The sequence below is a fragment of the Phyllostomus hastatus genome, unplaced genomic scaffold, assembly GCF_019186645.2.
Source record: "Phyllostomus hastatus isolate PE091 unplaced genomic scaffold, TTU_PhHast_1.1 phas_contig_5, whole genome shotgun sequence".
NCBI lineage: Eukaryota > Metazoa > Chordata > Mammalia > Chiroptera > Phyllostomidae > Phyllostomus > Phyllostomus hastatus.
In genome coordinates, this window is record NW_025333897.1 from 4,018,033 (window position 1) to 4,045,813 (window position 27,781).

The 27,781-nt window shown below is 41.4% G+C and overlaps 1 protein-coding gene, 1 long non-coding RNA gene, 1 other non-coding gene and 1 pseudogene across 5 annotated transcripts in view; 3 read left to right on the forward strand and 1 right to left on the reverse strand.

Moving 5' to 3' along the window:
- Window positions 1–7,592, forward strand: part of WDR88 (WD repeat domain 88) — a 41,580-nt gene extending 33,988 nt beyond the window's left edge. Inside the window, exons 10-11 of the mRNA XM_045846647.1 lie at window positions 5,516–5,608; window positions 7,422–7,592. Of these exons, the coding sequence (XP_045702603.1) occupies window positions 5,516–5,608; window positions 7,422–7,592 (264 nt within the window). The remainder of the gene's footprint in view (window positions 1–5,515; window positions 5,609–7,421) is intronic.
- LOC123823926 lies at window positions 148–258 on the reverse strand (annotated as a pseudogene).
- A 2,014-nt stretch (window positions 7,593–9,606) lies between the features above and the next one.
- On the forward strand, window positions 9,607–9,680 carry TRNAT-AGU. Its single transcript has one exon. It is a non-coding gene; the product is annotated as a tRNA-Thr (tRNA).
- On the forward strand, window positions 9,656–27,167 carry LOC123823879. 3 transcript variants are annotated; one of them, XR_006786610.1, is made up of 6 exons: window positions 9,656–9,940; window positions 10,164–10,287; window positions 20,545–20,678; window positions 24,597–24,690; window positions 26,812–26,925; window positions 27,006–27,167. It is a non-coding gene; the product is annotated as an uncharacterized LOC123823879 (long non-coding RNA). The 3 variants fall into 3 exon arrangements; XR_006786608.1 differs by lacking the exon at window positions 26,812–26,925; XR_006786609.1 differs by lacking the exons at window positions 20,545–20,678; window positions 26,812–26,925.
- The last annotated feature ends 614 nt before the right edge of the window (window positions 27,168–27,781 follow it).

The window sequence follows — 27,781 nt, forward strand, 5'->3', positions numbered from 1 at the left end:
TTCCCCTTTGTCATGTAACGTAACATACTCACAGGTTCTGTGGATTCGGATGTGGTCTTCTCTGGGGAAAGGGCACTGTTCTATCGAACACTCAGTTTCATAAGACTGATTCAACAGATGTGCATTTGGTAGTATTTCCAAATGAATTCAGCGATCACTAGATCACTTTTCTAAGGAGCACTGGTGTCTTTCTTTTTAAAGATAGATTTAATTTTTTAAATAACAAACTATAGAAATAATCCCTGAAAGTATAGTCTTTAGATTTTATTTTTGAAAGAAGCTTTAGATTTACAGAAAAATTGAACAGATAGTAGAGAGTTCTCATGTGTGCCCTCCTTCTATTTTCACTATTATTAATATCTTGCATTAAGTGTGGTATATTTGTTGCAATTGAACCAATATTGACACATTATTAACTAAAGTCTTTATGTTATACAGGTTTTGCCAAGTGCATGTCACGTGTCTACCATTATAATATAACACAGGATAGTATCACTGACCTAAAAACTCTCTGTGCTCTACCTATACATCCCTCTGCTGCTTACTCAAACCCCTGGCCACCACTGATCATATTACTGTCTCTATAGTTTTACCTTTTCCACAATGTTGTATAGTTGGAGGCATACAGTATGTAGCCTTTTCAGACTGGCTTGTTTCACTTAGCAATATGCATTTAAATTTCCTCCATGTCTTTCCATGTCTTCACAGTTCATTTCTTTTAGCACTGAATAATATTCCACTGCAGAAGGACACCTTGGTTGCTTCCAAGTTTTGGCAACTATGAATAAAGCTTCTAGTAACATTCATGTGCAGGTTTTTGTGTGGATGTAAGTTTTCAGCTCCTTTGAGCAAGTACCAAGAAGTGTGATTAATGAATTGTATGGTAAGAGTGTATTTGGTTTGGTAAGAAGCTGCCAAACTGTCTTCCAAGTTGGCTGTGACAGTTTTGCGCTCCCACCAGCAATGGCCCAGAATTCCCATGGCTCCACATCCTCACCAGCACTAGTTGTTGCTGTCAGTGTTCTGGATTTTGACATTCTAATAGGTGTGTAGTGGTGTCTTGTCTTAATTTGCAAATCATTGATGACATGTGATGTGCAACATATTTTCATATACTTATTTGCCATTTGTATGTTTTCTTTGTTGAGTTGTCTGTTAAGATTTTTGGCCCTTTAAAAAAAACTGTGTTGTTTGTTTTGCTATTGCTGAATTTTAAGAGTTATTTGTATATTTTAGATAATAGTCCTTTATCAGATGTCTCTTTTGCAAATGTTATCTCCAGCCTGTGGCTCTTCTTTTTATTCTGTTGTGTCTTTCACAGAGCAGAACAATTTAGTTTTAATGAAGTCTAGCTTTCATGCATGGTGCCTCTGGTGTTTTATCTAAAAAGTTATCATGAAATCCAAGGTCATCTAGATTTTTTCCTAAGTTAATTCTAGGAGTTTTCTAATTTTGTATTTTATATTTAGGTCTGTGATGCATTTTGAGTTAATTTTTGTAGTGGGTATAGGTCTGTATCTAGATTCAGTTTCTTTCTTACTTTTGCATGTGGATGTCTAATTGCTGCAGTAGCATTTATTGAAAAGACTATAATTTTCCATTGTATATTCTTTGCTCCTTTTTCAAAGGTCAGCTGGCTATATTGAAGTGAATCTGTTTCTGGGCCCTCTTTTCTGTTCCACTGATCTGTCTATTCTCCTCCCAGTATCACACTGTCTTGATTACTGTAGCTTTATAGTAAGCCTTGAAGTCAGGCAATATCAGTCCTCTAACTTTGTTCCTCTCCTTTATTATTGTGTTGGCTATTCTGGATCTTTTGCTTCTCTGTATAAACTTTAAAATCAGTTTGTCAATATCCACAAAATAACTTGTTGGAATTTTGATTGGGATTGCATTCAATTTATAGATCAAATTGGGAAGAACCAAGATCTTGAAAATATTTAGTTTTTCTATCCATAAATGTTTCCATTTATGTAGTTCCTTGATTTTATTCATCAGAGTTTTCTTTATATATATTTTGTACATATTTTGTTAGATTTATACCTAAGTATTTAATTTTGGGGGGTGCTAATGTAACTTCTATTGTGTTTTCAATTTAAAATTTTACTTGTTTATTGCTGGTATGTAGGGAAATGATTAATTTTTGTATATTAACCTTGTATCCTGCAACCCCACTATGATCACTTACTAAACCCAAGAGTTTTTTCTGCCACTTACGACATTTGTATTGGCATATAACAATTTAGAAGGGGCCCCTGTTGCCTTATACATCCCACTGAGTAAGGATCTACAGCCATCTACATTGAGCCATCTACATTCATCCTCATTGGGTAATATCTTTTCTTAAATTATAATTTAATTCCCAACACTTTATTTTAACACTGACAAAAGGGAACAATAGCAATTCCTTAAAGTAGGCTGTAATTGGAAAAACATGTTTTGTTTTTTTATATTAAAATTCTAAGATGTTGAACAGTATACACATTTAAAGACTGAATTACCTGTTCTGGAAATACTCTTTGGTTCATTTTTATTTTCCTTCTCTAGGCAAAAGGAAATCTGTTAATGCAGGTTTCAAAAGCTATTATTTCCTGGCACTCATAAACAAATATCCTTACCAAGAAAAGCCATTTGACTTTGAAACCCAAGAGTCTTTTTTTAACTGATTTTTTCAGATTTTCTACATAGACCATCATGTCATCTTTGAACAAAGACAGTTTTATATCTTCTTTTCCAATCTTATATGCTTTCTTTTCTTGTCTTATTGCATCCCCTGTGATGACTAATCTACTTTTGTTTCCGTAAATTTGCTTATTCTGGACATTTCATATAAATGTAATCACACCACATATGGTTTTTGTGACTGGCTTATTTCACTTAATGTTTTTTCAAAGTTTATTCATGTTGTAACATGTATCAGTACTTAATTGCTTTTTACTGCTGAATAATATTTCATTGTCTGCATATACCAGATTCTAGTTATCTATTCTTCAGTTGATAGAAATGGGATTATTTCCACTGTTTTGGCTATCATGAATATTGCTGCTGTGAAGATTCATAAACAAGTTCAAACTCTTTGTGTGAACACCTGTTTTTTTTCTTTTTCTTTTGGTCATATACCCAGGAGTGGAAATGCTGGGTCACATGGTGACTGTGTTTATTTACTCTATTTGAGAACTGCCAGAATGTTTTTCAAAGCGCTGAACACTTACTTTCTCACCAGCAGCATAGGAATGTGACAATTTCTCCACATCCTCAACAATTTTATTCTTTTTCATTGTAGTAATCCTAATAGTGATGGAGTGGTATTTTGTAATTTTGATTTGCTTTTCCCTGATGACCAATAATGTTGAACATCTTTTCATGTGCTTATTGGCCACTTATATATCTTCACTTTCCTGATGCATGTTCTTTGAGGCACAAAAGTTTTAAATTTTTATGAAGTCCAGTTTATGTACTTTGTATTTTGTTGCTTGAGTTTTGGCGTCAGATCTCAGAAACCACTGCCTCATTCAGTGTTACAAAGATTTACCCCTATGTTTACATCTAAGTTTTCTAGTTCTTCTATTTTCACAATTTTAGGCCTTGGTACCCTGGTCAAAAATAATTGACCATAAATGTGAGCATTTATTTCTGGACTCTCAATTCTATTTCCATGGACCTATGTTTCTACCCTTATGCCTGAACCACCCTGTGCTGGTAACTGTAGCTTGTAGTAAGTTTTGACATAGTGAAGTCTGAGTCCTCTGAAACATTCTTGTTCAAATAGTTTTGGCTATTCTAGGTCCTTTGAATGTCCATATGGATGTTAGGATCAGTTAGTGAATTTCTGCAAAGGAGTCAGCTGGGATTTTCATAGGGATTATGTTGAATCTGTAGATCATTTGGGGGGTATGGTTTAATTAGCAACATTAAATTTTCTGATTCATTGAACATGAGATGTGTTTCAATTTATTTATATCTTCTTTAGTTTCAACAATATTTTTTTGGCTCTAGTCTGTGAGTTTTGCACTTCTTTTGTTAAATCTATTCCTAAGCATTTTATTACTTATGGTGCTAAATGGAATTGTTTATTTAATTGCATTTTCAGATTGCCCATTGCAAGTGTATAAAAACACGATTGATTTTTGTGTATTGATTTTTATATCCAGCAATCCTGCTGAGCTATTAGTTCTAATAGTTTTTTAGTGGATTCCTTAGGATTTTCTATGTACAAGGTCATGTAATCTTCAAATACATTCTACAATAGAGTAAATAAATACTGTTACCAACTGATGAATAGATAACTAGAATCTGGTATATGCAGACAATGAAATATTATTCAGCAGTAAAAAGAAATGAAGTACTGATACATGTTGCAACATGAATAAACTTTGAAAAAAACATACTAAGTGAAATAAGCAAGTCACAAAAACAGTATGTGATATGATTATATCTTTTTACTTCATTTACAATCTGGATACCTTATATTTCTTTTTTTTCCTACATTGTTGTCTTTGTGGAAGATGAAAAACTTCTGAATAATTTAGAACTTGCATGTCTCGTCCCAGACTCACTTACCATGTGTGCTTTTCATATCCCCTTCTCCACCAAACCCAATCCCTAATTATTTTCTGCATGCTGTGCAGGATGCTATTGTTCTGGTTATTTATCTCCCAATCTAGTTTTCATGTCTGTTTATCTGTCATTAAACACAGTTGCATAGCCTCCCTTTCTGGTAACATCTGGGTCATGCTGGCATTGCTGTTGTACTTGTTCTCATCTTCATTAGCCTAACTCTTACAAAACATGATTGTGATATTCACAATGTTAAAAATTCTACCAGCATTATCTTGAAACAAAGCACAGCAATTAATCCATAGGTAGAATCAAAGGCAAACTGTTAAAACTCAGAATTACAATGCAGTTAGGTTGGATAGTTAAGTTGTAGCACTGGGAGTGAATCACAATACTGTAATGCAGGGGTGTTGAACTCACTTTCACTGGGGGCCACATCAGCCTCGAAGTTGCCTTCAAAGGGCCAAATGTAATTTTAGGACTGTATAAATGTAACTACTCCTTAACAGTTAAGCCAGAACTCAGTGCTGCCGCCGGGTAGAAACAAGGTGGAGGGCTGGATTTGGCCTGTGGGCCTTGTGTTTGCCACCTGTGTTGTAATGGATAATCTATGATTGTGAACTGCAAATTATGGAAAACAGTGATTGACCTATGGAAGATGAATCATCTATGTATATCCATTTGGCATTAAAAATATTTTGCATTCAGCTCCTATTTTTGAGGCCATCACTGAAAAATGGGACTTTATGCACCTTGAAAGGGGTTTGCTGGTCCATGGAACTTGCAGAGCAAAAGCTGGAAAGGTGCTGGAGAAACTGAGACAGTTGGTTGCCCTAACTCTGCTCCTCTACAGGTCAAGGTTCTCCACACATAGTCTGATGTGATGCAGCTCCCTGGGTTGCCTCAGCCTAACAAGCTCACTTTTGTGACTGCTGTTTTGCTATTTAACTTGTTCTAGGATAAGACCATGAGACTATGGAATATTGAAGAAATTGACAATGTTCCTTTGGTAATCGAGTACAAAAAGGCCCTGGGTTTAAAGGTGAAACAGGTAGGTATTGGGTAAAATAAGGTGCAATGAAAACTTTCATTAGTTACTACTACAAATTAATTTATTTTGTGAATAAACATTTATTGAGCAATTGAGGGTAAAACCATGAACAAACAGATTGAAATCCTTGCCCTGAGGGAGCTTAAATTTTAAAAGGGGAGAAAAACAAAGAAATAAAAATATTTAGTGAGTCACATGGCGATAAGTAATTTGGAGAAAAATAACATAGGGAAGGGAAATAAGAGTGCTGGAGGTTGCTCCGTTTCAAAGGGTAGACAGGATAGGTTTATTAAGGTGACAGTTGTTCAAAGACTTGCAGGTGGTGAGGGAGTGAGATGTGCAGATGTTTAGGGGAAGAACTTCTCAGCAGAGGGAACAGCCAGTGTGGAGACCCTGAGTCAGAAGTGAGCCTGATGTATTTGGGGACTGATGTGAGTGGGCAGGACTGGGAAATGAGGCCTGAGGGAGCACTAAGCACATAGCTGGACACTGTGTGAGCCTCCTATACTCTGGCAGCAGACCCTCTGGCCAGGCCCCCAGTGCCCCATTTCCCATGGAGGGGGCTCAGGTGCCTGTTTCTCTAGCGAAAGATCGTGGTGGTAGAGTGGACATATCTTCTGCTTCCCCAGGTGTGGCCAGGGCTGGCCCTGAGCAGTGGAGGCCTGTCCCTGCTAGGACCACAGACTAGACACCTGCCTGCCACCTTAAGAGGCCGAGGAGTCTACGCTGGGCCCTCTTGAGCCTTACTTCCCTTAGAATCCCACAGCCACCTAAGCTTGTCTCCTCTCAGGAGGTCTGGCTGGGAGCCACTGCTTCTGGGAATGACTAATTTGGAAACAGCACTGTGGGGCAGGGAAGTGAGGGGTGGGACCCACATGGACCTCATCTTTGTGACCAGCTGGTTCTCATGGCTTTTGTGGTCATGTTGGCCTTCAGGCTTGGAAGCTCACTGGCTACAGAGCAGTGCTAGTCCCTGTCATTCTGGGGTTGGGACATGAGAAATTATACTGTAGAATAAAGATAGTGTAATTTAAAAAAAAAAAAAAAGGCTGGGTTTTCTCAGAGGCTGGATTTCTCAGAGAGTCTGCTCCATGCAGGGTTTGCCCCATCTCTCCTCCAGTCCTCTGGGTCCTGAAATAGGCAAGGGTGGAAACGTACAGGGGCTTGGGGTGCCAGAGCAGGGGCATGTCACCTTGCAGGCTTGTCTTAGGGGACTATGTTGAGAGCCCAGGCCATGCATGGTATTGCTCACTTGTTTGTGGGAAGCAGATGCAGTGAGTAAGCTGTGCAGTGGCATCCACAGTTCTCTGTGTTCTCTGGCCAGAAACAGGCTCTGAGATGGAGGAGGATGCTCAGCATGTTCATCATCTAGTAAAAAATCCTGCTTTTTTAGAAATCTTGCTTATTTGCTTCTCATGGTTTTGTAAAAGCGAGGTGCCCCCAGGATGTTGAGAAATTAGGATATCTCCTTGGCCCCATAGCTGCTCTGCACAGAGCAGAGGATGGGATTGGACCCCTCCTCCTGGTTCTCTCTACTGCCAAATAGCCTGCCACTTCTGACCCCAGGACCCTTATGGCAGGAGACATGAGCAGGAAGTATCTGCATAACTTCTGGGGGGAAGAAGTCTGTGCTCACACTCTCTCAATGACCTATAATTTCCACCCTTGTTTGGGGAGAGACCCCAGAGAGGAGAGGCATCTCTTACCCTGACCTAACCCAAGGTGGCTGGATCAGGTGGAAGAATTCTAACTGCATACCTTGATCTCCTCTGACTAGCACCTCCTTTCTGCTTTTTAAATATTTTGTGTCAAGTGTGAAGAATGTGAAAGGCCTTTCTCCAACTATGAAAGTGACATCTACTCTGAAATAGTCACCAAATGTGTGTTCTGCCGGATGGATGCACAACACTTGTCAGCAGAGACCTCATCATCACCAGAAAATGACTCAGCAGCAAGCGGGTACAGCCTGGGCGAGGATGACTGATGGCCATCTGGTCCTTTGAGTGACTTGAGCACAGGCCACCTGTCATGTAGGTGTCAGGGATCTGCAGAGATCTTTCTCTGGGGTCATTCCCTGGCTGGGCCTATCAGAGTGAGGCAGGGGCCAAGCCCTCAGGTGGCTCCCACCACCATGCCACCTCCTTAGCTCCATTCCACCTTTTCTTTCTTTTCTTTTCCCACAGCACCCTTATTGAATGGGATTGGATGCTTTGTTTTTAGTTTTTAGGCAGAATAAACTTAGATACTTTTGGAAAACTAGTGTGCATGTGAATTCCAGCAGCATTTTTTGTTATTTATAAGCTTATGTCTTATTCATCCAGACACATCTGGATTCCCATTCTAGTCTCTGGAGTTGCCCTGTAAAGCAGCCCTCTGGGGCTGGCACTAACAGCACCTGAGGAAGGGCTTGTGGAATGAAGAGGAAAGTGTGTGGGCCCCCCTCTGTGGAGGAGACTGTAGATGCTTCCCTGTCTAATGCTCCCAGATGGCCACCTGCCTAGAGCAGAGGAAGGTCTGATTAGACAGGCATGTGGTGGGCCTTTCATTCCAGAATGTTTTATGCTCTCCACTCCAGACTTTTCAATTTCCAGAATGCCTCTTCCTGCTTCCACAGCATATCTACAACATAATTACTTCAGAAGTAAAGGTTTCAGTTGACAAAACATAAAGGGCTCCCTTTTACATTTGGTATTGCTCACATGATTTCTGTCAAATACCACTCACATGTCCCTTGGTCCATTTTAAAAGCTTAATTGCAGGACTGCTTTATTTAGTGTCAGTTGACTAGCATCCAATAATTCTGCCCAGGAGCACATTAACCTTGTAGTCATTCTTTGGGCAAGTCCTGTGCTTTGTGCTGTCCTCCTCAGTCACAACCCTAGTGACTGCTCAGACTTGAGCTGGCTGGTCAGTAGTTAATGATGTATGAACATGTCAAAATTCTAACTTGCACTCTCAGCCACTCGGCTCTCCTTTGAAGAAAAGTCCTATTGCTAGTGGTCTCCGTTTTCCAATACATAGATTTATACTTCCCTTGGGGGATGGGTGGACTACTACATCAACATTGACCTCGCTGATGGGAATTTAGGTTGTTTCTTGTTTGTTTGCGATTACAAATAATACTGGAGTGAATCTTCTTGTTGCATATATTTTTTTTCAGAAATTTACATTTCTGTGGAGGAGACTCTCCCAGCCCAGTGATTGCTGGGTGAATGGATTAACAGGGTATGGTTTAGTTGTTGCTCAAGGGCTCTTTAAAGTGTTGGGACGACGTCACTGATATGTCTGAGTGAGGAGACCCAGACTGGGAAGAAGTGAGAAGCCTAGATGGGTAGGACCTTGCCTGGCAGCAGAATCCTCCCCATGACTGGTGGTGCTCCAAAGCCAGTAGCCCAGGTGCCTTGAAGCTCTCGATTTCTGTGTCCCCGGACTCTTCCCCTTTCAAACATGGTCTCGACAGGCGAGTAGATGAGCCTCCAGGATGACAGGGCCTTTGATACCAATGGTCAGAGTGAGGCCGAGGTGGTCCACCGAGGAGGGCGCCAGTGCGATGGGTACGATGCGTGGTCACCATGGGACCACCTTGGGGTGTGTGCCCAGACCCATCGCTGGGGTAGCGGGCAGCCGCCGCACTAGCGGGACGGGGATCTCCGGAGTGGGAGGTGATTTGGCCTCTCGTGACAGACTGGTGGAGTCCCTGAGTCAGTTTTGGAGGGCGGAAGGCCCGGACCTGCAACAAACATCCTCCAAAGAAGGAAGCCACACTGGTTCCAAAGCCCAACGCGGACATTAAAGATATCCGGAAGAGAAACCTGTTCAGGTTCTGCTCACCCAGCGTTGCGGGAGCTTCAGATCTTGGTGTCCCACAACTCTACTACATCGGCTGGAGTAAAAGCCTACATCACGCATGCGCGGGCCACCGGCAGAATTTGTGCGCATGCGTGCAATTGGTGGCGTAAATAGTGATGAGGTACAATTCTCGCGGTACCTGTGCGGGCGGCGCCGTGGCTTAGTTGGTTAAAGCGCCTGTCTAGTAAACAGGAGATCCTGGGTTCGAATCCCAGCGGTGCCTCAACCGAGCGTCTCGGCTCACTTTTTGCCCATTTCCAACTTCACTCGGGGTCTCTACCCTACTTCTCCCCGTTTTGGGGGTGTGAAGGTGGTTCTGAGAAGTCCTTTTAGCCGACCATGTCATGCCGGCGGGATGGACTCCCACCCTCTCTGGAGTCTGCCCCTCAGGTATCTGAGAGCTGCAGCACGTCTTCCACTTCGGCAGCTGACCAGAGTGGACACCCCTAGGGGGCATCGCGGGACTCCCGGTTGCAGCTGCTTGTAAGGGACCATGGAAACACTCCCGCAGAGGCCACTACGGCCTGGGACTGGGCGCGGCAGGGTAGGGTGGGGTGGGGTGGGGTGGGGTGGGGCGCTAGGGTGGAGCTGATATTCTCCGAGGCTGCCCTAGGGTAGGGGAGCCGGAGTTTGGCAGCGGCAGACTGGACCCCGCGCCTTGAGCCTCTCTCAAGTCTGCTAACTTTCTGCTCTCTTATCCTTGCAGTCGCTGCCACAATTTCACAGACTGAAGACCGGGGCATAGAGAGGTCAAATGAAGCCCAAAGTCAGGGGGCGGCTGCAAGAGGGGAGGATTGAATTCGGCCAACGTGTCCCCAAGGCTGACCAAAGTATGAAAACTCTTGGGAGGGAACAGATCTAGCAGTACTCTAAGTTTGGAGCCAGCTTCTCTAGAGGGCCAGTGTGCGGCTGCGCCCAAAGGTTCGGGCTGGGTAAAAACACGAAGGGGCGGGGGCGGTGCCTGACCCAGAGCAGTTGCAGCGAAGTCTCTGGGGCGCGGTGAGGCATTGGAAATTTTTTTAAAAAGTTGCCAGGAATGTTGATGTGAAACTCAACATTTCATGTCAGTCGCAATAGGACAGTTTCAGTGAGCTGCAGAAATTGCAGTTATGGATCAGCCTGTACTCCCAATAGTCAAATTCACCTGCCCCAGAAGCAGCTCTTCTCTTTGTTTCTTCCATGGGTGTGGGTTTATTATCTGTTTTTTAACTTTTGTTTGGGGGTCGATTTCTTTACCTTTACAGCTTGGTTGTTTTTATTGACATTACAAAGAACAGCCTGTTGCAGATCTGATAGGAACATCTGATAGATGAGTTTATTGGTAACAGGGCTTGAGTCCTTGTGGGGCAGTAGTTTTCTGGCACATCTTTACTGCTAACCTGAGGTATTGGGTTGGCCAAAAAGGTTTTTTTTTGTTTTGTCTGTGTGATGGCTCTAGTAGCACTTAGTTGTTTAACTTCATCTGAAACAATTTTGTTAGATTGTATTGTGACAGCTCCCTCTCAGCGTGCATTAAAAAAAACTCATCGAATTTGGTGAATTTTTGTGTAGCCATTTTAATATTGAAGATGGAAGAAAATATGCAACATTTTTGGCATATTATGCTTTATTATTCCAAGAAAGGTAAAAAGCAACTCCAAAAAAAAATATGCAGTGTATGGAGAAGGTGCTGTGACTGATACAATGGGTCAAAGTGGTTTTGTGAGAAGTTTGGTGCTGGACCATCCACACAGTTGGGTAGACCAGTAGAAGTTGATAGCAATCAAATGGAGATGTTAATTAACAACCAGCTTCTACCATGCGAGAGGTAGCTGACATAAAATATCCAAATCAATACAGTTATGAGTGAAAATAAAAAAATGTGTCTTTTATTTTACATAAAAAAACCTAAATGAACTTTTTGAGCATTTGCTTATTGGTGGCCAAGGGGAGAGGTTTAATTTTGTTCAAAAAATTTTTTTCTTAGTTCTCAGAGTATATTTTGCATATTTTTTGTTAAATTTATCCCTCAGTATTTTCTTCTGTTTGATAATTATTGTAAATGGAATTACTTTCTTAATTAGATTTTCAGACTGTTTATTGCAAATGTATAGAAATGCAGTTGATTTTATATTTTAATCTTAAATCCTACAACCTTGCTGGACTCGTTTATTAGTTCTAATAGGTTTTTAGTGAATTCCTTAGAGATCTTCTATTTTCTTGGGTTTTCTATATGCAAATTCTGTGTTTTGTGAATAGTTTTACTTTTCTTTTTTCATTCTGAGTTTCTCTTATATCATTTTCATGCCTAATTGCTTTGGCTAGAACCTCCAGTACAATATTAAATAGAAGTGGTGAGAGCACACATTTTTGTTTTTTTCCTGATCTCAGGGGCATCCAGTCTTTCATACTTCATACTTTATGAAATGATGATGTTAGCTGTGGATTTTTCATAGATGCCTTTTATCAGCTTGATGAATTTTGATTAGGAAGTCCCTTTGATTCCTAATTGGTTGACTGTGTTGAATTTTTTCAAATGCTTTTATTTGCTTGTTAAAATAATTATGTGGCTTTTATTTTTTTCTACTGGTATGGTGTATTATGTTAATTCATTTTCAGATGTTAAGTCAGCTTGGCATTACTGGGATAATTATCATGTCCATATGTTTTTTTAATATATTTTATTGATTATGCTATTACAGTTGTCCCATTTCCCCCCTTCACTCCCCTCCAACCTGTACACCCCCTCCCACCCACATTCTCTGCCTTTAGTTCATGTCCATGTGTCATACTAATAAGTTCTTTAGTTTCTCCATTTCCCATACTATTCGTGCCCTCCCCCGTCTGTTTTCTACCTACCATCTATGCTACTTGTTCTATGTACCTTTTCCCCCTCTCTCCTCTTCCCACTCCCCTGTTGCTAATCCTCCATGTGATCTCCATTTCTGTGGTTCTGTTCCTATTCTAGTTGTCTGCTTAGTTTGTTTTGTTTTTGTTTTAGGTGTGGTTGGTAATAATTGTGAGTTTGCTGTCATTTTACTATACAATTTTTAATCTTCTTTTTCTCAGATAAGTCCCTCTAACATTTCATATAATAAGGGCTTGGTGATGATGAAGTCCTTTAAATTGACCTTATCTGAGAAGCACTTTATCTGTCCTCCCATTCTAAATAAAACCTTTGCTGGATAGAGCAATCTGGGATGTAGGTCCTTGCCTTTCATGACTTGGAATACTTCTTTCCAGTCCCTTCTTGCCTGTAAGGTCTCTTTTGAGAAATCAGCTGACAGTCTGATGGGAACTCCTTTGTAGGTAACTGTCTCCTTATCTCTTGCTGCTTCTAGGATTCTCTTCTTCATTTTAATTTTGGGTAATGTAATTATGATGTGCCTTGGTGTGTTCCTCCTTGGGTCCAACTTCTTTGGGACTCTCTGAGCTTCCTGGACTTCCTGGAAGTCTATTTCTTTTGCCATATTGGAGAAGTTCTCTTTCATTATTTGTTCAAATAAGTTTTCAGTTTCTTGGTCTTCCTCTTCTCCTTCTGGCACCCCTATGATTTGGATGTTGGACTGTTTAAAGATGTCCTGGAGGTTCCTAAGTGTCTCCTCATTTTTTTGAATTCTTGTTTCTTCCTTCTTTCCTGTTTGGTTGTTTCTTTCTTCCTTCTGGTCCACTCCATTGATTTGATTCCCAGTTTCCTTCCCATCACTATTGGTTCCTTGTACATTTTCCTTTATTTCACTTAGTGTTGCCTTCATTTTTTCATCTAATTTGCAACCAAATTCAGTCAATTCTGTGAGCATCCCGATCACCAGTGCTTTGAACTGTGTATCTGGTAGGTTGGCTAGCTTTTTGTCACTTAGTTGTATTTGTTCTGGAGCTTTGATCTGTTCTTTTGTTTGGGCCATTTTTTTTGTCTTGATGCACCTGTTATGTAGTGAGGGTCAGAGCCTTAGGTGTCACCAGGATGGGGCAACCCAGTCACTGTGTTGTGATGCTGTATGTGGGGCAGGGGTCTGAGAGGGAACAATGGTACTTCCTCCACTCTCTGCCGTCTTTCAGTCCCTTCTGCCACTTCCCCCAAGCAAACTGGGCCCTTCTGGTGCTGATTCCCATGTAGGTGGGTTTGTGTACTTTCTAGGACCCTGTGGGTCTCTCCAATGAACTTTCCTGTGAGGCTGGGGGTCTCTCCCAGCGCCTCAATCCACACAGGTGTTTTCAATTGGTGTTTTGAGGCTTTATTTCCCCATGCTGGCACTGTGTGTTGTGTGGTCTGTTTCACTCCCCAGTTTTGCCTTGTTTATCCGCTTGCGATTGTGGGACCACCTGGCCTGCCAGCCGCATTGTGCACTCTGCCCCTCCACAATCTGCTGCCTCCCTGGGTCCACCAGCTGCTGCGTTTTTTTTTTTTTTTTGACTCCTCTCCGCCCTGCCACCCAACTCCACCCCTCCTACCGGTCTGGATGAATGTGTCTACTTTAACTTCTTGGTTGTCAGACTTCCATACAGTTCAATTTTCTGTCAGTACTGGTTGTTTTTTTGTTTCAAAATTTTTGTTGTCCTTAGTTTGGTTGTGTGAGGAGGCACAGTTTGTCTACCTACGCCTCCATCTTGGCTGGCAGTCTACATGTGTTTTTAACATAAATGATTAACATGTTATTCTTGAAAGTCTTTCCAGATGGTGCTCTTGGTTTCATTATGTCCTCATTTATCACTTTCCAGGCATCCTGGCTTGGCCGTGTGGCTGTTGCATGAATCAGAAGACCCCTCTCTTGCTGGTGGATATTGGAGTGGTGTGGGGTTTTTTTTGTTTTTGTTTTTTCTGAATGTCACCACAATAGACAAAGCTGGGATGGCACTTCCCTCACATACAGTTTTTTTTGTGCGGGAGTTTTTTTGTTTTTTGTTTTTAATTGATTTTAGAGGGGAGGAGGGAGAGAGAAATAGAAAGAAACATTGACTTCTTGTTTGACTTCTTTATGCATTTGTTGGTTGATTCTTGTATGTGCCTTGATCTGGGATCAAACCCACAACCTTGGTATATTGGGATGACACTAACCAACTGAACTACTGGGCCAGGGCCTATGTGCGTGTGAGTTTTTCAAAGACAAGGTTGAGAGAGGATTTCTGAGTGTAGTATGTATAAGCCACACTGATTTCCCCCTGCTTGAGCTTTTCTGGAGTACCCATTCCTTCATACCCTGCTAGAACTGGAGCCTGTCAATATCAGGGACAGCATCTCATTGTTATTTTAATCCATATTTTCCTTGCTTACAAGGTGGAGTTGGGGATCCTTTCAGATGCTTATTGGACATTTGTATGTCTTCTGTGAATTGCCTGTTTATGTCCTTTGCTCAGTATTTCAGTTGTGTTGTTCGTTTTTCTTACAGATTTGTAGGTGGAGTTTATATTAGATAAGAATCCGTTGCCTTTTATAGATGTAGTCAATATTATCTCTCGGTCTTTCATTTGCCTTTTGACTTTGTGGGAGTCTTTCATCTTTTTATTTAGCTATACTGTCTTTTAAGTCATTTGATCAGTTTGCAGTGTTCTTAATCTAGGTCTTGCATGTTTCTTGCAAGGTATGGTGAATGGGACAATTTTCCTATTAATTTAGAAAATATGTATTTTATTGATTATGCTACTACAGTTGTCCCATTTTTTTCTCCCTTTTATCCCCTCCACCTTGTACCATCCTCCCTCCAGCATTCCCCCTGCCTTAGTTAATGTTCATGTGTCATACATATAAGTTCTTTGGCTTCTACATTTCCTGTACGATTCCCAACATCCCCCTATCAATTTTGTACCTACCAATTATGCTTCTTATTCCCTGTACCTTCTCCCCAGTTCTCCCCCTTCCCCTGCCCACTGATAACCCTCCATTTGATCTCCATTTCTATGATTCTGTTCCTGTTCTAGTTGTTTGCTTAGTTTGCTTTTGTTTTTGTGGTTCAGTTGTTCATAGTTGTGAGTTTGTTGTCATTTTACTGTTCATAGTTTTGATCTTCTTTTTCTTATATAAGCTCCTGTCACATTTCATATAATAAGGGCTTGGTGATGATCAACTCCTTTAACTTGACCTTATCTGAGAAGCACTTCATCTGCCCTTCCATTCTAAATGATAGTTTTGCTGGATAGAGTAATTTTTGATGTAGGTCCTTGCCTTTCATGACTTGGAATACTTCTTTCCAGCCCCTTCTTGCCTGCAAGGTCTCTTTTGAAAAATCAGCTGATAGTCTTATGGAAACTCCTTTGTAGGTAACTGTCTCTTTTTCTCTTGCTGCTTTTAAGATTCTCTTCTTACCTTTCATCTTGGATAATGTAGTTATGATGTGCCTTGGTGTGTGCTTCCTTCCAACTTCTTTGTGACTCTCTGAGCTTCCTGGACTTCCTGGAAGTCTATTTCCTTTTCCAGATTGGGGAAGTTCTTCTTCATTATTTTTTGAGATAAGATTTCAACTTCTTGCTCTTTCTCTTCTCCTTCTGGGACCTCTATGATTCAGATGTTGGAGTGTTTAAAAATGTCCCAGAGGTTCCTAAGCCTCTCCTCACTTTTTTGAATTCTTGTTTCTTCATTCTGTTCTGGTTAAATGTTTATTTCTTCCTTCTGCTCCATTGATTTGAATCCCAGTTTCCTTCCTTTTACTGTTGGTTCCCTGTATATTTTTCTTTATTTCACTTTGTATAGCCTTCACTTCTTCCTTTATTTGATATGCATACTCAATAATTTTTGTGAGCATCCTGATTACCAGTGTTTTGAACTCTGCATCTGATGGGTTGGCTATTTCCCTGTTGCTTAGTTCTTTTTCTGGAACTTTGATCTGTTCTTTCATTTGGGTGGTATTTCTTTGTCTTGGCACACCTGTTACATTGTAAGGGGCGGAGGCTTAGGTATTCTCCAGGATGGGACAACCCAAGTGGCTGCTGTATGTGGGAGAGGGGTCAGAGAGGGAACAATGCCAATTGCTCAGCTCTTGGCCAGCTTTCAGTCATTTCGCCTGCTACCCACAAGCTAATTGAGTCCTTCTGGTGCTGATTCCCAGGTGGGTGACTTTGTGTACGTTCTTGGTCCCTGTGGGTCCCTCCAGTGAACTCTCCTGTGAGACTGGGAGTTTATCCGCTGCTGCAACCCCCACAGGTTTTTACAGCCAGATGTTTTGAGGTTTTATTCCCCACACTGGGATCCTGGGTTGTGTGGTCTGTCTCACTCCCCATCTGTTCCTTCCAGTTTATCCACATTGAATGTGGGACCACCTGGTCTGCCAGCCAAGGTCTCACCCACCTGGTCTGGCAGCTGCTACTTTGTTGTGTGTCCTTTCTGCTCTGGCTACTCATCTCTGTCTCTCCTACCAGTCTGGATGAATGTTTCTTCTTCAACTTGTTGGTTGTTGGACTTCTATACAGTTCTATTTTCTGGCAGTTCTGGTTGTTTTTGTGTTTAAATTGGTTGTTGTCTTTCTTTTGGTTGTATGAGGATGCAAAGTGTATCTACTTACACCTCCATCTTGGCTGGAAGTGCAGGAATGGACTTCTGATTCTTATACCAATGTAGATAAATTTGTACATTGTGCAGTAGAGAGGTTATGATTCTATTTATATGAATATTGAGAAAATGCCAGTTAATTTATAGAGAGCAGATCAGTAGTTTCCTATGTGGTTGAGGGTCTGACTGAGAAGGGTCACAAAAGAACTTTTGGGGGTGATGGAAATGCTCTTTATTTTGGTAAGGATATGGGTATGTTTTTTTTTTAAACTCATTTAATTGTACACTTAAGATCTGGTCATTTCACTAAATGAAAGTTAATCTCATTAAAAATGTTATAACAATCAAAGTCATGTTGACAACAGTCTGGATCTTCACCCCAGCCTGCCCACCCTCAGTTCCAGGCAAGAAGACTTCTAACGCTTCTTGCCCATTGCCTGTGTCCTCATCACAGGGCCAGGTCTCAATTTGGGGGCTGCTTCATCACCCCACATTTCTACCTCCTGTTCAATTCCAGCCTAAGGGGTTCCAGATAAATGGTCATCTGGGTTAGTTGAGCAGAAATGTGCACACTCTATTAGCTGCTTCCTGGGAAGTCCAAAGATGGCACTGGCTTCTGGGTGGGGTGGCTCCAGGGTCTCTGGCAATACCTTATGGACCTGCTCATTCTCCATCTCTTGGCTCTGATTCCTTTGGGGCTACTTCCATTTCAGGCAGGAGAGGCATTGTCTGCCAGTGGCCCCAGACTGACACCCCATTGCTTCACCCACTCGGGGTGAAACTCGGGGTAGAGTTTCCCATTACTTTGAAATCTTGGGCTGAGTTTGTAAGCCAGAGTTGGGTCTCAAGCTTTTCCTGGATGTAATCTCTGAGATCAGGGGAAGGAATATAAAATGTGCAATGGTTGGCTCAGGTCTGGGTCACAGGCAGGTCCCTGGGCCTGCAGGGTGGGGATATGGTTGCCAATCAGCTCCACTCACCACCTGGGCTGAGCAGAGGGCCCAAAGACAACCAGGACCGAGGGAAAGAAGGCTGGGTTAGCAAAGCCCACAGTGTCCCCTTGTGGTCCTGGTGACACATCAGCATGTGTTCCTGAATGACTCAAAAGACCCTCTAGGGGACCCATGAAAAGTACCTTCATTGCTGAGCAGAAAAGCAAAACAAAGCAAAAAACATCGGGAGAAAGATACATGCAATGGGATAGTGTTATGCTTAAAAAAACCTCCAAGACCGCCCTGACCAGTGTGGCTCAGTTAGTTGGTCGTTGTCCCACAAAGCAAGGGGTCACTGGTTCAACACCTAATGTTTCTCTTCCTCTCTTTTTCCCTCCTTTCCCCAGCTCTCTCAAACAGCAAAACAAAACAAAAAACCCAAGACCAAAGTTGAATGGTGTATTTTCTATGGGTACACATATAGGCATGTTAAACAAATTTTCTTTAGGGTCAGAAAGGCACATATTAAATTTATTTTAATGTTTACTTCTGGAAAGGTGGGGAGGAGACCAGAATGAGGTGTCAAGAGGGCTTTGGCTTTATATATACTGGACTAAATCCTAAAATTTAAAGGTAATTTACATATAATAAAACACTGTTTTTGATGTATAGTTTTTAGCTTGGACAAATGTATAAAGTCATGCCACTACCACAACAATCATGGTAAAGAACAGTTTCATCACCCCTAAAATATCCCTTCTGGTTTACTCCTAGGTAGTTAACCAGTCCACGATCCCAGCCTCTGGTCTACTGGCTTGCCCTAACATTTGCCTGTTAGAGAGTATCATATAAATGGAATCATACAGTATGGAGCTTTGTAAATCTGGTTCCTTTCATCCATGTTGAGATTCATCCACATTGTTGTATGTATCAACAGTTTGTTCCTTGTTTTCTGCCGAGTGGTATTTCATTGTTTCCACGTACCAGAGTTTATCTTGTTGAAGGACAGTTGGGTTATTTCTAGTGTGGACTCTGAAAGAAGAAAAAGACCTACTAAGAATGGCTCCTTGTGGATAACTGGGCTCAAATAAAAAGCAAGAGCCTGGCAGTCATTTCGGCACAGTGTCCTGCCACACAGGCTGCACTTCCTGGAGAGGCCTCTGTCCTAAATTGTCTGCCAGCATGTGCTGCTGTCTTCTGAGGCAGCCTGTATAAAAGTTTCCCAGAATCCTATTTCAACCAATAGGATTGAGGCTTTCCCCATCCAGTCAGAGCTGCATAGCTCCAGTCAATTGGAGCAACTCTATTCTGACCAATCAAGGCAGTGCATTTTAAACAGTCAAACTGAGGATTTGGTGGTCTCATTTGGATGAGGATGGACCCATCAAGAACCAGGGGTGGAGACTTCTGTCCATAAAAGCCAGATCCCCTTTGGCTTGGAGGAAAAAGCCCACTCTCCCTTTCCATGTAAGACTGAAGACTCATCTCCCTGGCTGAGCATAAAGCAGACTGGCACGGAGCAGAGCAGACCAGGGAGGAGTAACCCTATCTAGCCAGAGAGAGGCCAGGCTAGAGAGGGGGTGGTTCTGCAGCCGTGCTGTATCACAGTTGAGCTGTTTTGCCCTGAATAAAGTTTTCTTCTTCACCACACCCCAAACTGGGGATTCTTATTGGTGTTGATTTGGTGCCACTGGCCACTCATTGACACTAGTTTTTGTCCATTATGAATAAAATTGCTATAAAGATTCAAATACAGATGTGTGTGAACATAAGTTTTAATTTCCTTGGGGCAGTGGTTTTCAACTGGTGTGCCACAAGAAATTTAAAAACATGCACTACCTGACTAGTCAGGGGCACTGACTCCTTTTCCCTTTCATCATTAAATAAAAACATGAAAACAGCCAATACAATGATAGCCATCTTGTGTGAATGTATCAAAAGTATACCTATTTTTTGTCATGTCAGCAAAAAATATATTTTTTGGAGTGCCACAGAAGTTTAGTAATTAGTTTATGTGTGTCATGAGGTCGAAAAATCGCTGCTGTAGGGCAAACACCTATGAGTGGGATTGTTGGATCGTTGGAGAAATGTATGTTGACCTTTATAAGAAACTGCACACTGGTTTCCACAATGCCCATGCCATTTTTAAAAAATGCATTTCTATTTTTTTAAGATATTGCTTATTTATTTTTAGATATAAGGGAAGGAAGGGTAAAAGAGAGGGAGAGAACCATTGGTGTGCAAGAGAAACAGCGATCGGCTACCTCTCATACTCCCCCCACTGGGGACCTGGCCTGTAACCCAGGCATGAGCTGTGTCTGGGAATCCCCCTGGGCCGTGCCGCTCAGAGCACCTAGACCATTTTTTATTCCCACAAGCATCGTATGAGAATTCACGTTGCTCTGCTACTTCACCAGCCCTTGGTACCTGCAGTGTTGTTATTTTAGCCATTCCAATAAGTGTGTAGTGGTTTCTATTTGTGGTTTGAATTTTTTTAAAATTTTGAACTAATTTCAGACTTACTGCAAAAATAGCATTGAGTGTTCCTATGTACTCTTTACTCAGCATCCCTAATATCAACATATGTATCATGGTCTGTTTATTACAAGAAATGAAGATTGGTGCCATATGATTAACTAAACTACAGACTTTTCAGATTTTCATGGTTTTTCACTAGTGTTCATTTTTGATTCCAGGACCCAGTCTGGAATCCCGTGTTGCCGTCTTCATATCTCCTTAGTCTCCTCAGTAGGTGACACTTCCTCAGTCTTCATGACTTTGCCTTTTAGGACTGGAACACTTTTGAAGAGGACTTGTCAGGTGTTTTGTGGTATGTCCTTCAATTTAGATTTTTCTGATGTTTTTTCATAGTTAATTAGACTGTGTTATGGAGTTTTGGGGAGAATACCATACAGGTTTTTTTAAAGAACTTTATTATTTTCTGATTCTGCCAGATCATCTGTGTATTGCACAGATCGCAGCCCTAGAATCACTCTTCCCCAAGGGTCCTGGTTCCTTATATTAGAGAGCAGTAGTTAGAAATCAAGTTCTGGGTACTGGGTGTGCTTATTGCTACTGGGGTGTCACTGCTTCTAGGCCCTCTCAGCAGAGTTGGGGAATTTTAGGTATGTGGTCTAAACATGCATATGCACATATCTGTATTTCTGTATGTCCATGTACATGCTTTAAAAAAGATCATACTGACATTTCTGACTCCAGTCCAGCACCATAGTATTTGTTCTAACATACCTCCTTGCTTTTTCTTTCTCAGTCAGTGAAAAACCTGTCTCTCTCGTGATTTCTGATACATTTACTTATTTGTTCAACTCTGCATGTGAAATCGTTTCAGAATTCATAGCCTGTGTCTGTTTGAGGAACATATTTGTCAACCAGAGTGTTTCTCTACAGCTTTTTTCTTTAGTTGTACAATATCTAGTCAAAATATTGTCTTCGCTCCTTTCTTCTTCATTGGTTTCAGTGTGGGTGATCCACCCATTTGCAAACATTCACTTGTCACATGGTGCATTCCATCTCAATTCTGTGACATTAGGGGCAATTTCTAAATATTTTCATACAGTAAAATTTACTCTGTGTGGTGTACAGAGCTATAATTTTTTGACAGATTACACAAACTGATTTTGCAATGTTGAACCAGCCTTGCGTTCCTGGGATAAACTCCATTTGGTTGTGATTTATTATCATTTTAATATATTGCTGGGTCAAATCTGCTAATTATTTGCTGAGGAATTTCATATCAATGTTCATGTGGTATATCAGTCTGTAGTTTTCTTTTCTTGTAAAGCCTTTCTCTGGGTTTGGTATCAGGATAAATCTGTCCTCAAATAGTGAATTGGGAAGTACCTCTCCTGTTTTATTTTCCTAAAAAGGTTGTGTAGAATTGATAAGATTTCTTCCTTTATTGTTTGGTAAAATTCACCAGTGAAACCATCTGGGCATGAAACTTTCTTTGTTGGAAGGCTTTCATTACATATTCCTTCTCTAATCCATCTAGCACTACTCACTTTATTTATCTGTTTCTTCTTGAGTGGGCTTTGGTAGCTTGCTATAAAGCTAAACAGCTCAGCAATCCAGCTCCTAGATATTTACCCAAGTGAATTGAAAACTTATGTGCATACCCAAACCTTTTAATTCAGAAGTTCATGGCAAGTTGTAGGACACACTATAGGAATATCAGAGAATGGCAACTGCTTGGTGTCAATTCCCAGGGCTTCAACACCAGACACTCTAGTCTTCGGCCACTACTGGACACCTGACCCAGGATGGCCTACACAGAAGAGTGCCTGGCTCACCTGGGCCAGTCAGAGACCTTTTACAGAATTTGGAACCTGAGTGGCTTTCCTATAATGGGCAGACTCGGGTGTTGTGGGTGGTGAAACAGCCATGTTTTCTGCCATGTGGTTGCAGGAAACAGAAGAACCTGGGGGAATATAATAGATTAGGCACAGGGAAAGAGACTGGGAGAGAGATTTGAACCACAAGATTTGTTCCCAAATTTCCCTGTGCATTCCTGTCCTGAGCTCTGGGACACATCCTAGGCCACATTCTTATAGGAAAAGTTGAGTCAGGTTTCTATTATTTGCAGTAGAGAGTGTTCTAATGCTCAAATGCATCTCCTTGGCAATTTGTTTTCTCCTAGAGAGGAGAGTTTTCCCATATCACCGTCGCTTTCTCTCAGCTGGCTTCCTCCTCCTTAGTGTAAGTGGTGAGCCACTGTGGTGAAGCCAAGCCACGCAGCTCCTCAGTTTGATCTTTCATAAAGTGAGGTAAATCCACCCTGACTTACTGCAGGGAGGGTCTTGCCTGGAGAGGGCACTCAAAGGACCACCTGGACTGGGATGTTGTAAGGGGGTACACTTACCCTGAAGATCATCTGACTTTTGGGCTAAGATACATCAAAGAGTGACAATGACAGTTGGGATAAAGATTTGGGACTTTTGTCTCCCAAGGAGCAAAAAAACCCAAACTAGTTACCTTGAAGGTGTTAAAATGTTCTTGAGAGCTATTATTATTATTATTATTAATTTTAATCTTTATTGATTTATTTCAATTTTTTGTTTTTCTTTTTTAAATTATATTTTATTGATTATGCTATTACAGTTGTCTCAAATTTTACCCCTTTGTCCTCCTCCACCCAGCGACCCTTACTTCCTCAGGCTATCCTCACACCATTGTTCATGTCCATGGGTCATGCATGTAAGTTCTTTGGCTACTCCATTTCCTATACTGTACTTTACATCCCCTTGGCTATTCTGTAATTACCTATTTGTATTTCTTAATCCCCTCTCCTCTTCACCCATTCCCCCACACCTCCCTCCATCTGGCAACCATCAAAATATTCATGCTCTTCATATCCATGATTCTGCCTCTGTTCTTGTTTGCTTAGTTTGTTTTTTAGGTTCAATTGTTGATAGATGTGTATTTATTGCCATTTTATTGTTCATAGTTTTGATCTTTAAAAAATAAATCCCTTACATTTTATATAATAGTGGTTTGGTGATGATAAACTCCTTTAGTTTGTTCTTATCTGGGAAGCCCTTTATCTGCACTTCGATTCTAAATGATAGCTTTGCTGGGTGGAGCAGTCTTGACTCTAGGTCCCTGCTTTCCATGTCTTTGAATATTTCTTGCCAACCCCCTCCAGCCTACAAAGTTTCTTTTGAGAAATCAGCTGACAGTCTTATGGGAACTCCCCTATAGGTAACTAACTGTTTTTCTCTTGCTGCTTTAAAGATTCTCTCTTTATCATTAACCTTTGGTATTTTAATTATGATGTGTCTTAGGGTGGGCCTCTTTTCACTCATCTTGTTTGGGACTCTGTGTTTCCTGAATTTGCTTGTCTATTTCCTTCACCAAATTAGTGAAGTTGTCTTTCATTATTTTTTCAAATAGATTTCCAGTTTCTTGCTCTTTCTTTTCTTCTGGCACTCCTATGATGTGAATATTGGAACACTTTCAGTTGTCCCAGAGACTGCTTACACTACCTTCATTTATTTGTGTTCTTTTTTTCTTCTTCTTGTTCTGATTGGTTGATTTTTGTTTCCTTATGTTCCAAATCATTGATTTGATTCTCAGATTCTTCCACTTTACTGTTGTTCCCTTGTAAGTTATTCTTTATTTCAATTAGTGTATCCTTTGTTTCTGATTGGATATTTGTTATGGTTTTGAGGTCCTCACTAAATTCCTTGAGTATCCTTATAACCAGTGTTTTGAACTCTGCATCTAATAGATTGCTTATTTCCATTTTGTTTTGTTCTTTTCCTAGAGTTTGGATTTGTTCTTTCATTTTGGCCATGTTTCTTTGTCTCTTTGTTTTGGCAGCCTCCTTGTGTTTGTTTTTATATATTAGGTAGAGCTGCTTTGACTCCGTGTCTTGGTAATGTGGCCTAGTGTAGTAGATGCCCTGTAGGGTCCAGTGACATAGCCTCCTTTATCACCCAAGCTGGGTATTTGAGGTGCACTTTTCATGTGGACTTGAGATGTATCCTCCTCTTGTAGTTAAGCCTTGATTAATGTTGGCAGGTAAATGGGAGTGATTTACCCAGGCCACAGGCACAGGCCACATGTGCAGTTGCACATGATAGGGGACTGGAAAGTTGGAAAATTTTAGTTTAAGTGATAGCTAATAAACTTAGTAATCAATGCATATAAAAGCTGTTGTTCCAGGGACTGAAGGTATGACCCACCTTGATTCCAGGAGACCATAAGCAGTTTCACTTTTGTGTCTCAGGAGGACTGCAAGCAATTCAAGATGGTATTTGAGCCATTGTAGTCCAGAGTGAGATGACCACTGCCCAGGACACAGCTAAAGATCACCACCCAGGGTGAGAATGCTGCAGTTTTTTTAATCCACTTAACTTTTCCCTGCATTCCAAACCCCTTACCTACACTTTGTTCTCCTTATAAAATGGGCCATTTTAAAATGGAATTTAAGACGATCTGGTAGGGTACATATCTGCTGTTTTCTCAGCTCTCCGACCATCTGAATAAAGTGCCTGTAAAGATTCAATTCCTGTTTCTGCTTGCTGGGTCTGGTAGGTGACAGGCAGCACAAACATTGGCTTTTCTGGTTTCACAAGGACTGGCTGTGACCACTGACCACCATCCTCCACATTCCACCCTCCGTGGAGGATCAGCTTTGCAGGAGCAGGGTGGAGTTGCTCTGATGTGGTCTGTAGCTGTCCACTGGCTGTACAGGGTCTGGGGTTTCCCTGGTCTGATGGTGCAGGCCAAGGTCAGCCCCACCCTTTGTTCTGCCCAGGGCCACCCTGCATTTGCTATAAAGCAATCTGAGGTGGCTGCTACTTGTGCTGGGCTTGGAGATTCCCAGTCAAAGCTAAGCTGTGAATCCAGGCTGGCTGCTGCTAGTGCTGGGTCTGGGGCCACTAAGCAAGAGGTACGAGGGCTGGGGGCTCACCGAGACTGGCTGCTACTTGTCTGAGAGGATTTAGGAAGTTGTGAAGCATGAGCCAAGACCAGCCATTCAAATTGAAAATTCACAGTTAACATTTGGGTGGGCCTGTAAGTTGGGTGGGATGGAGTCTCAGGGAATCTCCAAGGTAGGGCAAATAGTGTTAGCCTTGTTGATGGAGTCTCAGACATGGCACCCACCTACCAGCTCTGTGGCTTTGTTAGGGGAGGGCTCAGAAGAAGGACAGTGGCTTCTGCCTACCTTTCTGTCTGGGAGAAGCTGTCTCCCAGCTCTCGCCTTGATGCCAGACACTTCAGTTCCTCCCTGTATGCAACTGGTGCCTTTCAGGCTGCTACACCTGTACCTGAGTTCAGAGGGAGTGAGTTTGAGTAAATCTTTGAGTAGATTCTTTAAGAGGAACTTCTTGGGACTCCAGAAGTTTCTTCCACTGACTCAATCCCCACTGGTTTTTATAGTCAGAAGTTATAGGGACTTATCTTCTTGGCACTGGAACCTTGGATTTGGGGACCCGATGTTGGGCTGAGACTCCTTGCTCCTGAGATATCCCTCCTGAGTTTTTATCCACTTCACGTGGATGTGGGACCAGCCTGTTTCATGTCTCTGCCCCTCCTACCAGTCTGGATGGATGTGGTTTCTTTAATTCTGCAGTTGGCAGACTTCCATTCAACTCAATTTCTGATGGTTCTGAGTGAAGATTATTCTAAATGTTAGTTCTAATTTTGATGTGGTTGTGCGAGGAGGTGTGCTGTGTTTACCTATGCTGCCATCTTGACCTGAAGTCAAGAGCTCTTATTATTATTGTTGTCATCATCATTATTGTTATAACTAGACTTAATTGTGGACCCACTTTAGGTGGAACCAAATTAGACTTTGGCTCTTGCTGAAAAAATTAAGGAAACGAGTTATTTTTACCTCTTTATTAATATAATTTTTTTAAACTAAAGAAAAATTATTATCTCTTGGTTTTCTAAATAGCATAGAATGTTATTTAAATAAATAGTTGAATGTACGTTTGGGATGAAAATATCTGTTCCTCATTCTCTAGGGGGGAAATTATGTCCTTGTTTTTTGTACAATTTTCTTTGCTGGCAATAGGGATTCAAGTGTAAGAAAACCTGCACAAAGGATCTCGGTGACCTCCTGTCTGCATGCAATTCACTAGGTGCCAGAAATGATGTTAAGTTGAACTTGGCCTTGGTTACCTGAGAAAATGTAGATTTATATTTCCAATGCTAGATAACTTCCTTTTTTGTTGTTGTTGTCTGAGATTTAGGAGCTTGAAGGAAACCTATAAGCTTTTGGTGCTGATCGTTTCAGCTGCTGTGATGCTAATGATTCACATACTTTTTAAAAATCCTGGAAAGCTGCTAAAGGAGGAATTTCAAAGCACATTCTTTTTCTTGACAAATGTGCCCTCTGAAACGCTCAATGAGGCACAATTTTATTTGTTTTTTTCCTGAGGGTCGTATATATTCCTCTTTATTTCTGAAGACTTTTTTCCCTTAAATTTCAGAAGCTATGAATAAGCAATTCACAAAGGAAGAAAAGCAAATATCCAATAAACATGAAAAGATGTTCAATCGAATAAATGCAGACTGAAGCAATGAGATATTTTTCCTCCAGTCACGTAAGAACGTATTCTGTAAAGGCTGTTGATAAGCCCCAAAGTTACAGAGAAACCTAGCACTTTTTATGTCTATCTTCTAGGTACAATCTGGCAATGAGCTGCAGTGTTTTAACTGCTCCCTGTGGCTCAGAAACCAGACCTCTAGGCACTCAACTTAAAGACCTGGCTGATCCTTTGTGATGATGAAGACTGAGGCCATTCACTGAATGAAGCTTGCTCAGGACAGAGATGGGAAATGACCTCATGCCCACCAGCAGGGACGCACTAGACAGGTGACACATCTGGCTGTCCCTGGGGGGGGGGGTGCAGGTGCTCAGAAGGAGGGGGCAGAACTTCATATGCGAATGTGGGCTTATTGTGATTGTACTGCCAAATGAAACAATTACAAACCTTGCTTAGTATGATTCTGTTTCAATAGAAAATCTGTATATGTGTTTAAAAAAGTAGTCTGGCCAGTCACAAAAGGACAAATAACTTATGTGAGGTACCTGGAGGAGTCAAATCCACAGAACAGCAAGTGGAATGGTGGTTGCCAGGGGCTGGGAGAGGGGAGAAGGGAGAGTGGAGAGTTAGTACTCAATGGGAACAGATTTCCATTTGGAAAGATGAGAGAGTTCTGGAGATAGATGGATGGTGGTAATAGCTGCACAACAGTGTGAATGTACTTAATGTCCCTGAAAATAGATAAAATGATAAATTTCATGTTATGCATATTTTACCACAGTAAATCTTTTTGAAGCAGCCAGAAGAATATTTGCAAAATAAAGTGTTATTCTTTGTGTGGTCAGTCTTTGTTTGTTTTTTCTTTACAGTGAGCATTCATTATTTTTATATTCTGTGAGCCCATCTTGGCCAA